Source organism: Ursus arctos, unplaced genomic scaffold, assembly GCF_023065955.2.
Source record: "Ursus arctos isolate Adak ecotype North America unplaced genomic scaffold, UrsArc2.0 scaffold_4, whole genome shotgun sequence".
Taxonomy (NCBI): Eukaryota; Metazoa; Chordata; class Mammalia; order Carnivora; family Ursidae; genus Ursus; species Ursus arctos.
Genome location: NW_026623056.1, coordinates 29,526,344 through 29,541,625, shown reverse-complemented (window position 1 = coordinate 29,541,625; position 15,282 = coordinate 29,526,344). Strand labels below are relative to the sequence as shown.

The following is a 15,282-nucleotide window of genomic DNA, read 5'->3' as shown; positions in this document are numbered from 1 at the left end:
TATTCATACTTGTTTTTTATTTTGAAAAACTAATACTTTATAAGTCAGAACTGAAGACAGTATTATTAGAATTTAAACCCAGCAATCCCGTCTTATATCATAGTATCTTAGAGACTAATGACCTTTAGAGAAATAATCCTAAGCAAGTAAATCTCACTAGGTGTCATGCCTTTGCAGTCTCCAGATTTATAAATTTGACCTCCTCTCCAACTAGGAATGCTTTTTTATTGCTTTCTAATTTCATGATAATGTTTGTGTAGGTCCTTGCAGTTCCTATCTGGTACTCAGCTCATGTAACCATAATACCCGCTCAGGGCGCACGCACACTGCAGGGCCGCAGAAGCACCAACACTGTATTCTCATTCTCTGCAAAGTACACACCTACGGTAGCAGCCTTGGTGGCCATCACTGAAACATTCAAAATTAGGACATTGCTAATAATATGTGACTTCCTACATAAGTTAAAATAGCCAAAAGAAAAAATATCTAAGAATTTAAATGAGTTTTTTTCTATGTCTGAGCGTGGTGGGGCTACTGGTGCTCACCCCATCGGGTTCTCCTTTCCTCCTGGACTGTATGGGCAGTATAGGAAAATTTTATGTCCCAAATCTTTACATTAGGCAGGGCCATATGCCTCATTTTAGCCTACAAAACAGAAGTAGAAGTGAGACTATCACTTCTGGGCTAGGGTGTGTAGACTTGGTCTGCCAGATCTGTGTTCTCTTTTCCCTGAAAAACATGTCGTATGAGAAGGTGGCCTCATGAGATGGAGGGAACCTAAACCCTGAATCATAGGATGAAAGAGGGTCTTTGCCGACCCACATTGGTCTTGGCATAAGGGAGAAAGAAACTTTGGCCATGCTATGCCACTGAGACTCTGGAGTTTGTTACTGCAGGACAACCCAGACTAGCCTGACAAATGCCCTGGGGAACTTCATTTTCCTCTCTATATCCTACCAACCAGTGAGACAATGGAGGCAAAGGAAGTGGGAGAAAATATGTACTAGCGAGCAGAAGTAACGGAAGAAGAGTTAGAGAACGCTGGCAACGTTTAGAAATGGAGAAGTAAAAGTAGAAACGCAGTGAAACAGTAAATCTATTTTTCTTACAGAGTCCTAGATAGCTCATTTGGCACCTTTGTTCTGGCCACGGGACATCTTTGCATATGACAAAAATATTCAAAGAACGATTTGTACCTGCGTAACCGAGCATTCTCACTTCTTAGTGGTTGCATGGCCAGTGCTATTTCAACTTGAATATTTGTGTTTCCACTTATTGCTGGAAGCAGAGATATACACGCCTCCAATTCTGCAATCAACCTCTGGATTTCTGAATCCTCTATGAAAGGGAGAAGAAATAAGTAATAACAATACTGTAAATTATTTTTGGATAAGACTATTCATGTGTATTACTAAAAAAGAAAATTCTCCAGATATATACATATTTGCTATAAACAAACAACTTAATTACTCATAAATGTGATGTATAAATCCTATTTTCCTCTTTCCTGTTGCCTGCATTTGCTTATTCAAAAAAATTCTAAAGAAACTAAATTCAACAAACTAAAGATTAATCTTCTATCATAGAATTAGTGATTTTTTTCAGTTAAAGAGTCTAGTAGGAAGATAGCTGACATGTCTCCTAGCTTACATTCCCAAAGGACTATTGGACTCCTATCACTGCTGAAGGGTTTCCTATAATTGATTACAGTAATGACATTTACAATACATCCTTTGATCCTGGCATAAGTAAATAATTCATTTTAGGTGATTCAATTTGGTAAAATATTGAGGGAGGATTTACTCTGATAAGATTTTATTATTTAATTTTATAAAATAGATTTAAAACAACCAGCCACACCTCATTTGGTGTCCACATCAAAAGCAGTACCATTTTTGCTATTTTTTGTGGGGAGTGGATGGTTTGGGAGGTAGCAAATAGACACAGGGAGAAGGTGGATTTTAGATCTTTTGTCCTTTTATATTTGCCCCTTCATTTCCATTCAAATTTTCCGCGGACTGAAAACATTTAATTATTATAATATTTACTTTCTCAAATCCAAAAGAGGTAGAAAGTATATTCTAAATTATAAAACTTTACTCAATCCCATGGGTATTTTAACACCCTGGTGTAAATAAAGTACATGTACACAGTAAACATCTGTGACCAACTATTGAGAAGCTCCCTACCAATCCTTTGTAGAGTGGTTTTGCTCATAAGCACTGGAGGTAGAGATCTGGGCTCCAGCATTTTCTAGCAATGGAACTTTAGTCAAATTACTTAACTTCCTGAAGCCCAGATTTTCGATAGTTAAATGGAGATAACAATGTCTCATCGGATTGTTGTGAGGATTAAATGAGGTAATGCATATAAAACACTCAGCACAGTGCTGGGCACATGGTAAATACTCAATAAATGACAATATTGTTACTCTTATTATTATTGTTCCTACGATTAAGTATTTGGTTAAGAGAATAGTAATAAATTGAAGGTCTGAAAACACAGAGATTTTAATATATTGAACCTTCAGATTAATAGTGCTATGTTCCTGTAACACATTTTAAGATTTGGAATTTCTTTTTGTCAGTCTGCAAATATTAGGTATTCAGTCAGTGCTTCCACAATCAATTATTGTGGTTTCTAAGATGACAAATCTGTAACTCACTCCAAGTGAAAGCTATTAGCATATACACATAATGAAAACAAATGAATACAACTTGGCTCAAATATCTCATAACTCCACCTTAGACATTTTTCTTAATTTAAAAAAACCCAAAAGTAAACTGCAAATGGCATTAAAAGGTTTGGATTACTTCTCAAAGTCAGATTTGTTAAATCTTATAACAACTGGTTATTAAAGAAATGATGGGAAGAAAATCTCTACATTTTTTTAAAATAGCAAAAATTACCACTCCATTTAAGGGAGTTAATCACCTTTAGGGCTCTTCTAACCCCTGTAAGTTTATGGCTATAAATTCTCTTTGGTTGAATCTTCTCAAGGTCCTTTTGAATCAAGTAGAATGAATACACACTTGCAAATAAAAGACTGTTTGATACTCTCTCATACATTTCAAACCCACAGGAAACAAGAGGGATCAAAACCTAGAAAGTAACAAAATAGGCAGAACTCACTTCCTTACTAGCTCAAGACATTTCTGTGGAAAATACCACAAACTCCATGTTGACCATTCTAAATATAAATGATGACTAAATACTATGACATTGCTCTCTAGCATTAACACCACGCTACAGAAAATTATTTTAAAAGTGCTCATATACCTTGCTCTGCTAGCAGGGCCTTGAGCTCTCCCAGCAAATACTTTAGAGTTCTGGCTTTGTCGGCACTCTGGTTCACATTTTTTGCCTTCTGCACATCCTTTATTCTTGAATCTCTCATGTGTATGTTTAAATCCTTTCCTTCACTTGTGACTTCTCCAGTTTGTTCTCTGGCACAGTTGTCTTCATTACTGGACGGGAAAGCTGGCGGCAACAGAGTGGGGCTTCGGTGTGTCTGACTGTCCGGATAAGAATGCAATAGATTCATGTATGTTTGAAAACACTTTAGTAGGTCTGGTTCCTTAGGAACTCCTTGCTGTGGCAGAAATCCATTAACAAAACCCAGCTGCTGGAATGGTGGAATAGACGGTTTGTCGGTTTTGGGCAGGCTACATGGAACTCCAAGACCAGGACTGAAGGAATTCCGCAGGACATCAGTACAGTTCACAGAAACTGTTTTATTTTGTGATGCAAACTGGTTGTCACCATCAGTCTGAACCTCCTACAGACAGAAAAAAAACAAGCCTTCAAAAATGTGAGCACTGACCTGTAGGCATTAAGTATAATAAACTCAAATACAATAAACTTGCAGGATGGAGTTATAGCTTACCAGTGAGGTAAGCTGGATTTCCCCGGAGCACAATATTCTAGTTTTTTAAAGCTTATTAGTTAGCTCACTCTGCACGATGGGAACATTATAAAGCCATGACTAAAACTGTGTGCAAATATCACACATGGTTTAAAGGCTTTTCAAAAATCAGTCCACCTTGGGACAAAACAAACTTCCACTTTGGGAAATTGCATTGCAAGAAGATAAGCTCAAATGTACAAAAAGCTTTTGCACAAACATGTTTACGGAAACATTATGGTAGTAAAAAACTGTTACTTAAATGTCCTACCATAGGGGAGTAGTTACACGGACTACAGTATATCCACTAAATAGAGTACTAACACATAAAAAATTTACAAAAGGTATATATTAATTGAGAAACATGTTTACAATAAAATGCTAAGTAAAAAAGGTAGTATATAAAACTGTATAATTTAATTATGACTATATTTTTATTTATTTTTTTAAAAGATTTTGTTTATTTATTTGACAGAGAGCGAGCACAGGCAGGGGGAGCTGCAGAGGGAGAGGGAGAAGCAGGCTCCCCACTAGCAGGAAGCCAGACGATGTGGGGCTCCGTCCCAGGACCCTGGGATCATGACCTAAGCTGAAGGCAGACGCTTAACCAACTAAGCCACCAGGCGCCCTTATGACTATACTTTTAAAAGAAAGCAAACTTAAATAAAAACCAGAAAATAAAACCAGAGAATTAAATGATTGGCAAGCGCTCTATCAATATGTTAATAGCAAATGTGCTTAAGTGGTAGGTATGGGTGATTTCTTTTTTCTGCTGATCTCTTTCCCTCCCCACCCCCCAACCACTGTCCTTAATGAATGGATAAAACTTTTCTAGTAAAAAATAATTTGAAAAAAAATTCATATTTACATCTTAGGGCATTATGATACAATCAGTAAATTCAATTTCTCTCTCTTAAGGTGATGATTTCTCAAAGCAAATAATTGCTTGTATAATGTATAAACTGTACCCACAGAATGAACCACTGGAGGGCAGGATGGATGCTGAAGTAACTGGACTGGGGTGGAAGTAGAGAAGCCACTAGAATGTAGAGTTGCCTGAGACTCTAAAAGGTAAGAGGGAGAAAAAGTTATCACATCTCATACTGCTTTTACAATAAGTAGGCAACTTAATTAGAGTTTATATTCATGCTTTTTAAAATAACATTCATACTAACCAGAATCAGACATGGTGTGGCAAGGTACAGCAGGAATACCATTAGGGTTGTTCTTTGAAGCTGAGTTATTCATCAGTGACATTTGAGTCTGCACATGCTCACAGAGGGCTTGGTATATTATGGGTGAATACATTCTATAGTGATCTTGCAGTGACCAATTTTGTGGTATATCTGATGAGCCTCTCTCACTTCCAGCAGAAGCTTCATTAGGTATATGTTTCTTATTATCTGAAGATACTAATATGGAAGAAGGAAAAACAAATTCTTGAAATATGATTCTTCAAAAACTTTTACCATAAAATATTACGGAAGAAAAAGACTCTCAGAAATAGCTCAATTTATCATATACTTTGTAGAAGGGCTTTACCAGTATCACCCCCTAAAGAAAATCACCTCAAATTCTCTTTTAAAAGTAGTTAATGGATTGTGTGTGTTCTCCAGTCAAAAATTATCTATACTACATCTTTAAAATCTCTATTAAATGGTATTTGTAAAATGTCTCCTTCAATTACAAGACCCCTCTTTAAGGACGTTATTTCCAAAATCCAGTAAAACTCTACCTTGCTCCTTGTCCAGTTCATGCTTTCAGGGGAAAACAGAATAAGAGAGACAGGATACTCTGTAGCAATTTTGATACTTGGACCATTAAAAAAAAAAAAAATCAGAGCTTTGAGAGCAAGAATAAAAGTGTACTTAATCTACACATTGGGCCCTCAGACAAAATCTTAACTAACCTGGCATTTAAAGTTGAGTAATAAACCTACTTATAATATATACACATAAAATGAATCTAAAATAATTAGTATTTATAAGTATGCACATGAAACACAACCCATCTGTGGTTATTTATGGAATTAAGTGGCAAGGAGAACAAAGATAACTCTATATATACCTCCTAAATGCTATTCTGAGTTTGACCCTTTTCTTCTACAAAACCTAGTCAGTCACTTCTTCTACTTTTCTTCTTGGGAAAGCGATGGTAAACAAAGTAACTATCCAGCACTTAGAAGCGGAATAGAGAAAGAAAAGCGTAAGCACACACATACACACCTGAATAACCACATGTTAGTAAAATGAAAGACCAACTGCATACTCCCAATAATTCTCAAAACTCTCAGAATTAAAAATTATATATATTTAAGATTTTATTTATTTTTAAAGTAATCTCTACACCCAACATGGGGCCTGAACTCACAACCCCAAAATCAAGAGTCACACGCTCCACTGACTGAGTCAGCCAGGTGCCCCAAAGATCATATTTAAACAAAAAAGAGAAAAAATACTTACAAATTTCCTTCCGGACTCCCAAAGGAACATATTTTTCATGTCCTTTCTTTTTAGCTCCAAATCTTTTGCCTTCTAAGGATCTGGGATTATATCTATTTTCTGAGTATGCTATTTCTGAACCTATTAATAATTAAAACAAAAATTCATTTGCATTAAGAGAATTATTTGAGAAAAGGTGATTAGCAAAGAGTTATTTAAAAAATTAAAAAACCTGAATCTTCATTTCTCAAAATGTCCCTCAGCAAAGAAGCACAACCATCAAGCCCTTGTACAGTTTCAGTCTGTAAGGAGAAAGTCATTTAGAAATGCAGACAAAATTTTAGTGCAGGGGAAAAAAAAAAAAAAACAAATTATGTAGTTTCAAATTTTCTTTTTTCAGAAGCAATTTATTATTGGTAGAAAACATTTTAAAGCGAAAAGCCTTCAATACTTTACCTCTGAATTTTTATTCCCACTTCTTAGCTTTTACCTGAAGATTAATTAAAATAGTGTATATTGTATCTATTCAGTTTAATCTTACCTGACTTTCTGATTCAGAATGGATACTATAGCCAGAATCTGCATTAAAACGTGATATCTTTCTTAACTGGGTCCTAGAAAACAAGTTCATTAATATTTTCACAAATACTACAAAATTTTTCTTCCAAAATATATTAATAAGTAGTCATTTTCTTCCCAGCAAAGGTTGGATAAGAAAGATTGTCCATAAAATAGATTTATATAGGATTTTATAATGATTATAAGGACTATTAAACACCAGAATGATCAACATGAGTAGATATGGAAGATTCCTCCCCAGAGTTTGTGAAGGTAGAGACCTGTCCAGTTTTCTGGGGTAGGCAAAATTTAGTGCAGCTCAAAGACCTGAAAAGTTTCTTGAGATTTTCTGAAGTTGTAAACTTCTTTAAGTACTTACCCTTTCTTTCCATTTGTTAATTTAGCAGGTCCAGTGTGTTTTCCTGAAGAGAACACCTATGATATAATGCATTATATTATAGTAAATATACAAACATTGTTCTATTATATTCTCAGTACGCTGTCTTGACAAAACCTGAAATGTTGTTTCCTTTCTTTTTGTGGGAAAAATATGACAAAACTTATCATTGTAGCCATTTTTTTAGCGTACGTTCCGTGGCATTAAATATATTCACACTGTGCAACCAACACAACCACCCATTTCCAGAATCTTCTCATCTTGCCAAACTGAAATTCTGTACCAATTAAACATTAACTTCCCACCAACTCCTGCCCCCAGACCCGGGCAACCACCCTTCTAATGTCCGTCTCTATGAATTTGACTACTCTAGGAAGCTCATATAAATGGAATCATACGGTATTTTTCCTTTTGTGACTAGCTTATTTCACTTCAACTAATGTCTTGTAGCAAGTGTCAAAATTTCCTTCCTTTTTAAGGCTGAATAATATTCCATTTGATGTAAATAGCATGTTATTAATTTTTTATAAATGTGATATATCCTGTAAATCCATATTTACAATTGGACTCTTATTAATAAATTGTTCTACATAAAATGTCAAACAAACAGCACATATATTTGTTCCTTAAGTCTGTGTAAACTGAAAATGAAGTTGAGATATTATTTTAACCAGAAGTATCTACTATAGTAAGTTTGGACTATACTCAATCTCTGAACATTTTGTACATTCCAAGTCTTCAAAACATAAAATTAATTCAACACATAGCACAGAGTTCATAACTCTGATTCTATTATTTATCCACATTGTTTAGAATGCCTGACAAGACCAGCCCATGAAAACTATCTACATCGCATTCTTACTGTCTTTTCGAACTCATATATTTTTTAAAACAATTTTATTTTAATAAGTGGGCTACATTTGTGTATAAGGGAAAAAATGGACTTGCTTTAACATGCATCCAGTGTCTTGAAAGTTAGGCAAGTAAAAGTTCATTGTGTTTGCCTCTTGGGAGGGAAAATGAGAATCTGGGGGACAGAGCAAGAAGGGAGACTATCCATGGTATAACTTTTTATATCTTAATAACAGATAACTACAATCTCTATTTAAAATATAATTTTTAAAAAGATTTTATTTATTTATTTGCCAGAGAGAGCGCGAGAGTATAAGCAGGGGGAGCAGCATGCCAGGACCCTGGGATCATGACCTGAGCCGAAGGCAAACGCTTGACCGACTGAGCCACCCAGGTGTCCTTAAAATATAATTTTTAAAAGACGAGTTAAATTCCCTACTCACTCCCTCATTTCACCCTTCAGAAGTAGTCACTGTTCACAGTTAGATTTATGGTTTTTCTTGACATGTTACATATTTCATCCCAAGATAGCTTTGAGCAGTAACTATTAAACTATCTGGAGTTACATGCAGCTGAGAACACATTTTAAAAATTGGGTTAATAGAGTTATACTTCTTCTTGAGATAATTTGAGATATGAGGGAGTCATAAGGCCAGCAATGAGCACCGACGTTGCAGGAAACAAGACCCTATGTAGCATTGCTTGGCTGCTCCCTGCATGACACCCTCAGGGTCTTTCCCTTTGGTACATACATAGGTTGGTGTTCTGGCCAGAATCATAATAAAATTCCAAACCATGGTGCTACTATGTTCTGGACCAAGTCCAAAAACAACTACCACAATTATATTTCAAAAATTTTTTTAAATGTATACAGAGGTAAACATATAGCATAATTGTAGGATTACATGACATTTCTCCATAAAGTTCATCAAAACTTTTTTTGTTTTGATACAGATACAGAATTTCTGTATACACTTTACCCAGATTCCACAACTGTTGATATTTCACTATATCTGCCATGTTCTCTCAAAATATACATAGTAACACAATATACAAAATATAAAAAATACATACAAATAGTATTATTGTTTTTCTGAAACATTTCAGGGTAAGTTGCAGGTATGATATTAAATATTTACTCCTAAATATTTCCTAAGAACAAGGTCACTTATATGACCACAGTATAATTACCAAAATCAGGAAATTAACAATGATACTGTATTATAAACTATAGACCTTACTGACATTTTGCCTATTATTCCAATACTGTCCTTTATTTTTAAAAAATGCTGATCCGTGTGCAATACAGGATCATATGTTGCGTTGAATTGTCACACCTCTTAGCCTCCTTTGATCTGGAATAGTTCCTCAAGTTATCACTCATTGTCTTTTTAACCTTCATATATTTAAAGAGTACAAGCCAGTTATGTTGTAAAATGTCCCTCCAGACATTTAGACTTGTCTGATTTTCCCTCATGATTAGATTCAGGGTGTACATTTTTGGCAGGAATACCACAAAAGGGAGGTTTTGTCCTTTTTTTTTAAATGTTTTTTTATATTATGTTAGTCACCATACAGTACATCCCTGGTTTTTGATGTTGTCCTTCTTATGAGTATGGACATGGCATCAGTTTGTCCCATTACCGGTGATGTAAACTTTGATTATTTAAGATGGTGTCTGCCAGATTTTTCACTGTAGGGTTACTATTTTTACCTTTGTATTAAGCATTTACTGGGCAGATACTTTGAGATCATGCAGACTTCCTATTCATCACACTTTCTCCCAGTAGTTTGAGCATCCAATGATGATTCTTACCTTAATCCACTTGTGAAATGGTGACTTGTCTAATTTACATCATTTCTTCTACATTTATTAGTTGGCATTCAACCCTAGGTAAGCACTTTTCCTTCATTGTTTGTTAGTATGGACTCACTGATCCCTATTTTATTCAATGGGTTATGATCCATTATCATCACTACTTAGAGTATTTTGATGCTCCAATTGTCCCAGATTCTGCCAATGGTAGTCTTTTCAAACTGGCTCTTGTATCATTTTAACATGTCCCCATTATTTTTTGAGTATCCTTACTTTCTGCAACAAGATGCTCTGGGCTCATCCTTTGGTTTTGTTTTTCATTGTAGTAAGAACACTTAACATGAGATCAACACCAGTTAACTACAGGCACGATGTTGTATAGCAGATCTCTAGAACTTATTTATCTTGAATAACTGAAACGTTATATTCACTGAATAGCAATTCCCCAATTCCCTCCTCCCTCCAGTCTCTGGCATCTACCATTCTGCTCTCTGTTCCTATGATTGTGACTATCTTAGATTTCTTATGTAAGTGGAATAACACAATATCTGTGTCCTTTTGACTGGCTTATTTCACTTAGCATAATATCCTCAAGGTTCATTTATGTTGCATATGGCAGGATTTTTTCTTTTTTAAGTCTGAATAAGATTCCATTGTGTGTATATAGCACTTTTTTTTACCCATTCATCCACCAATAGACATTTAGGTTGCTTCCACATGTTGGCTACTGTGAATAATGCTGCAGTGAACACAGAAGAGCAAATATCTCTTTAAGATCATATTCTTTTGTATAAAAACCCCGGAGTAGAATTTCTGGATCATATAAGAGGTCTATTTTTAACTTTTTGAGGAACTGTCATGCTATTTTTTATAGCAGCTGCACCATTTTACATTTTCACCAACAGTTTTTAAGGGTTCCAATTTCTCCATATCCTTGCCAATGAGAATTGCCATCCTAAAAGGTGTGAGGTGTTATCTTATTGTGGTTTTGATTTGCATTTCCCTAATGACTAGTAATGTTCAACACATGTGCTTACTGCCCTTTTATACATCTTTGGAGAAATGTCTATTCAAATCCTTTGCTCATTTTTTAATCAGGTTGGTTTTTTTGCTATTGAGTTGTAGGAATTCCTGATATATTTTGGATATTAACCCTTTAGTAGACAGAAGGTTTACAAATCTTTTTTCCCCACTTCATAAGTTGCCTCTTCACTCTGTTGTTTCCTTTACTCTGCAGATGCCTTTTGTTTTGATGTATCCAGGCTCATCTTATAATTTCCCTGCTTCAGCTGTGGAGTTGACCATTCCCCCATGCAGTCGTGGTTCCTTTTAGTGGATGATAATATTTAGAAACCAAGACCTAGGCACTAGCTATTGCTACTGGGACTTCCAGTCTTTTTTCATATGAATTATTTACTTAGCCATAATGACCAGCTAGTTACGAAAAAGTAAATCTTATGATTTTATTTTTAAATGTTTCCATATTAGCATACTTTCAAATCTTTTTAAATGGTTGTATAATATTTCCTTGAGTGGAAGTAATATGACATATCCTTGGTTTGCTTCATATTTTTCACAACTGAAAAAGAAGCCTGAAATAAACCTCCTGATATACAAAAAAAAAAAAAAAAAAAAAAAAAAGCCTTTTCATAGTCAGGATTAAAAGCTTATTTATTTGGTGAAAAGCCATTATTCATTTAATAGCCCTTGATACAAATTATTAAAATACTCTCCAAAAGGAGTGCCCCAAATCACAATGCATGAGACAATTGTTTTGCTTTATCTCACATTTACTTCCACTGGGTATTATCCTTAAACTATTTTTCTTTGCTATTTGAGAAAAATATAAGCATTTCTTACAAGTTCTATCTCCTACCAACAAGCACAAGATAAAATTACATTTGTAGAATAATTTAGAGTGTCCCAAAGTCTTTCATTTCCATTTAATCCACACCCCATGATTTATTATTTATGTGAAGCAGGAACCTAAGTTTCAGAAAGGAGGCTTGTTCAAAGTCATACATCTGATTAAATATAGTGTAATGTTTTAAAGAATGGACTCTGGCACCAGCTTTGTGGGTCTGAATCCTGCTGTTAATGAGTTTTGTAACTATAAGAAAATTATTTGAGCCCTTCATCCCTCAATTTCCTCAACTAGAAAATGAAGAGATAATAGTATCTACCTCATAAGGCTATTAAAAGAATTATGTGTGCTATGTAAAAATACTTAAGAATAGCATCTGTCACATGAGCGCTACCTAAATGTTAGCTATTCTTATCGTTAAGATGGTTGTAAACTGTTTTTAAGAGGACCAAATTTTGGGGGCGCCTGGGTGGCTCAGTCGTTAAGTGTCTGCCTTCCCCTCGGGGCGTGGTCGAGCCCCACATCGGGCTACCTGCTCCGCTGGAAAGCCTGCTTCTTCCTCTCCCACTCCCCACTTGTGTTCCCTCTCTCGCTGGCTGTCTCTCTCTCTCTCTCTCTCTCTCTCTCGGTCAAATAAATAAATAATCTTAAAAAAAAAAAAAAGACCAAATTTTGTTGCATACTTATGCCAAGAGTGAAACAGATGTTTTACCAGGTTCTCATTATATTCCCCAATTCTTTGAGGCAGAATGATACCTATATACACTTATTTTATAGCTAAGGGAAAGGAGGCTTAGAGAAGTAAAAAGTACTTTAATTAATATCACTACCACAGTAGTGGCAGAACTGGAATCTAAATCTGTAGGTGACCATAATTACAAAAACCATGTTTCTCCCCCCCCCAACTGCACATACTCCGAGTTCACTCAATAGAGGAGAAAGATCTATAAAGGTGAGGATGGTCAGGAAGTACTCATGAAGAAAGTCTTGAGCCAGGTCTTGAAAAAAAGTGTAAGACTCACATTAATGGGGAAGACAGCATCACAGGTGAGTTGATAAATGGAGATTAAAAAACCAGAGAGGTGGATATATTTAAAGAGGAATAAGATCACTCTAGGTAGTGAGTCTCCGTGAGAAATAGTTGATTCATTACCCAAAAATCTACCATATGCCACGTGCTGTCGTAAGCCTTGAGGATAGAGAGATAAATTGTGTAGTGAGGTAGACAGATTGGCAACGTCTCTAGCCTGAAAAGCGGTTTGATTACGGTTGTTAGCACCGAGCACAAAAGGGACGGTAAGGAGCGCCCCAACAATGGGGATGTGCGAGTGCTAGGCTAAGCCTTCTATAAGTGGCCCTTGAGGTGAGGAGGCGATGGAGAGTGGAGGTACCAGGAATAGAAGGGCATTCTAAGCAGGACAGAAATGAAAGTGCAAAGGCATGGAAGCATGAGGGGGTATGGGGCATTCAGGACATTGCCGAACAAACAGGTGAACAGTGCTGGATACTTTTGGAATGGAGGCGGGGTCTGGTAAGGAATGCACTGGTGGGATCAAAAAATGGCTGTGCTGACAGGCCAAAGTACTGCTATTTTTACCTTGAAAACGAAGTGTTCGTGTGGATTTTTAAGCAGAAAAGTGAATCATTTAGTTTACAAGGAGGGGCGTGCATTTGAGAAGGCTAAGGCTGAAGGCGGGGGCACTAATTGGGAGACTAGTATTTCCTAGTGGTAAAATACCAGCAATTGTGACGGAGAACGAGCTAATAGCGGCACTAGGTGGAAAAGCCGAGAACCTGGATTTGACGCGACACAGTACTGAGCCTTGGAGAGGGTAAGTCACTCCACCCAGGGCGGAGGCTGGACTCGAACCCGCGCCTTACACCAAAGTCAGTACTCTGGAGGACTACTACGATTAAAACAGAATATACATCTATGGGCAGAGCGGCTGTGTTACGATGTTAAGATTGGGTGTCCCCCCCCCAACTCCCCTTTCTCAGCATTTTTAATGCCGCCGCATTGTCTTTGTTTCTACTTTTTTTTTCAGAGTTTTGCACTTCTCCCGGCACTAGAACCCCCTCAGTCCTTCTCTACCCCCATGGTGGACGCCTCAGGTCCGCAGCCCTCACCTGGCCCGATCGAGATCCGGACCTGACCATCTCTCGCAGCCTCAGAGAAGCCCAGACGGAGGGAAGTAAAGCCGCCCGATAAAAGGAATTAACCGCCGCGGACTCCCGGCCCCCCTTGGCCCGCCCCCCAAGCTTCCGCTTCCGGGAAGGAGCCCGCCGAATGCCGCGCCTCATAGTCTCGGGAGTGCAGCCGAGGCCTCTCCAGCACTCCCAGCGCTGCGCTCTGGGCGTGCGCAATAGACCTCTTCCAGCCGTGGGCTCGTCACACACAGGCAGGGAGGGTGGGAGAAGCCCACAGAACGCGAGCGGGGCGGGGCCGGGCTGGGAGGGGGCAGGCTGGGGGGCGGGGCCGGGCGGGAGGGGCGCGGAGTGGGCGCGCTGGGCTGAGGAACCCTAAAGAACTGAGTTCACTGCCCTGTTGCGAGGACTTCTGGTGCAGGACCGCTACCCTGAACGAGCTGGGGGAAGTGGCGACAGTCACTCGCCAGGGCCAGAGGAAGGGACTGAGGGAGAAGGCGGATAGATAGGTTTCAGAAGGAATTGGTTCGCTCTGTGTTTTGTGTACCATTTTGAATGGTTTTGTTTTTTATAATCAATAAAAATCAATCCTCGGTCTGGTTATCTTTGCGTAATTGTGATGGCAATTTCAAAATTATTCGCTGTGGTCCTTGATCTCAGAATGGTGCTCATTAGTTGGGATTTTTGTTTTACTTCTTTGCATAGTTGTTTACTCTCCAATCGAGGGAATTACTGTTAATAAAGAATGACTCAGTGTTCCTATATTAGCATGTTTCACGGTTTTTATGGGAATTAATCTTTGGTGTTTAAGGCATTGAGTTTTGGGTTAATGTTTTAAATCAAATTGTGGAGAAATTAACCCAACTGATTACATTTTTTAATAGGAAGAAGAGCTACTTTTTGAAAGTCTTAGTTACAATTAAAATAAAAATTCCAAAACTAAAAGCATACTGATTTGGGGAAACTAGGTATTTAATAAATTTAGCTTTGTATTGAATTAGACTTGAAAACCTATCCCTTCTTCATCCTTCTCCTATAAGTGTTTAACATAGTTACTTGAGATTACAAAGTTTTTTTCCTTAAGTTGACTTGATTTTTAGAAACTACACATTTTTCTTAATACATGCTCATTTTTGAAAATATACATAAGAAATGAAAAATCACCCATAACCCCAGGAAGTGCCACTCTTAGCAGTTTGGTGCATTCCCTTCTAGATTTTTTCCAACTGTGTATATATGTATAAATATATTAAAACAACAATATGATATGATGCATATTACTGTAACATGAGAGTTTTAATATCA

The 15,282-nt window shown here is 37.1% G+C and overlaps 1 protein-coding gene across 1 annotated transcript in view; it reads right to left on the bottom strand.

Moving 5' to 3' along the window:
* CCDC14 (coiled-coil domain containing 14) overlaps positions 1-14,084 on the bottom strand; it is a 48,406-nt gene extending 34,322 nt beyond the window's left edge. The window contains exons 1-9 of the mRNA XM_026495072.4: positions 13,960-14,084; positions 7,283-7,338; positions 6,887-6,959; positions 6,578-6,647; positions 6,367-6,486; positions 5,080-5,316; positions 4,877-4,968; positions 3,280-3,778; positions 1,197-1,338 (exon numbers count right to left, since the gene is read on the bottom strand). Coding sequence (XP_026350857.2) covers positions 1,197-1,338; positions 3,280-3,778; positions 4,877-4,968; positions 5,080-5,316; positions 6,367-6,486; positions 6,578-6,647; positions 6,887-6,959; positions 7,283-7,338; positions 13,960-13,989 — 1,319 coding nt within the window. The 5' untranslated portion in view covers positions 13,990-14,084. The remainder of the gene's footprint in view (positions 1-1,196; positions 1,339-3,279; positions 3,779-4,876; positions 4,969-5,079; positions 5,317-6,366; positions 6,487-6,577; positions 6,648-6,886; positions 6,960-7,282; positions 7,339-13,959) is intronic.
* Between the last annotated feature and the right edge of the window lie 1,198 nt (positions 14,085-15,282).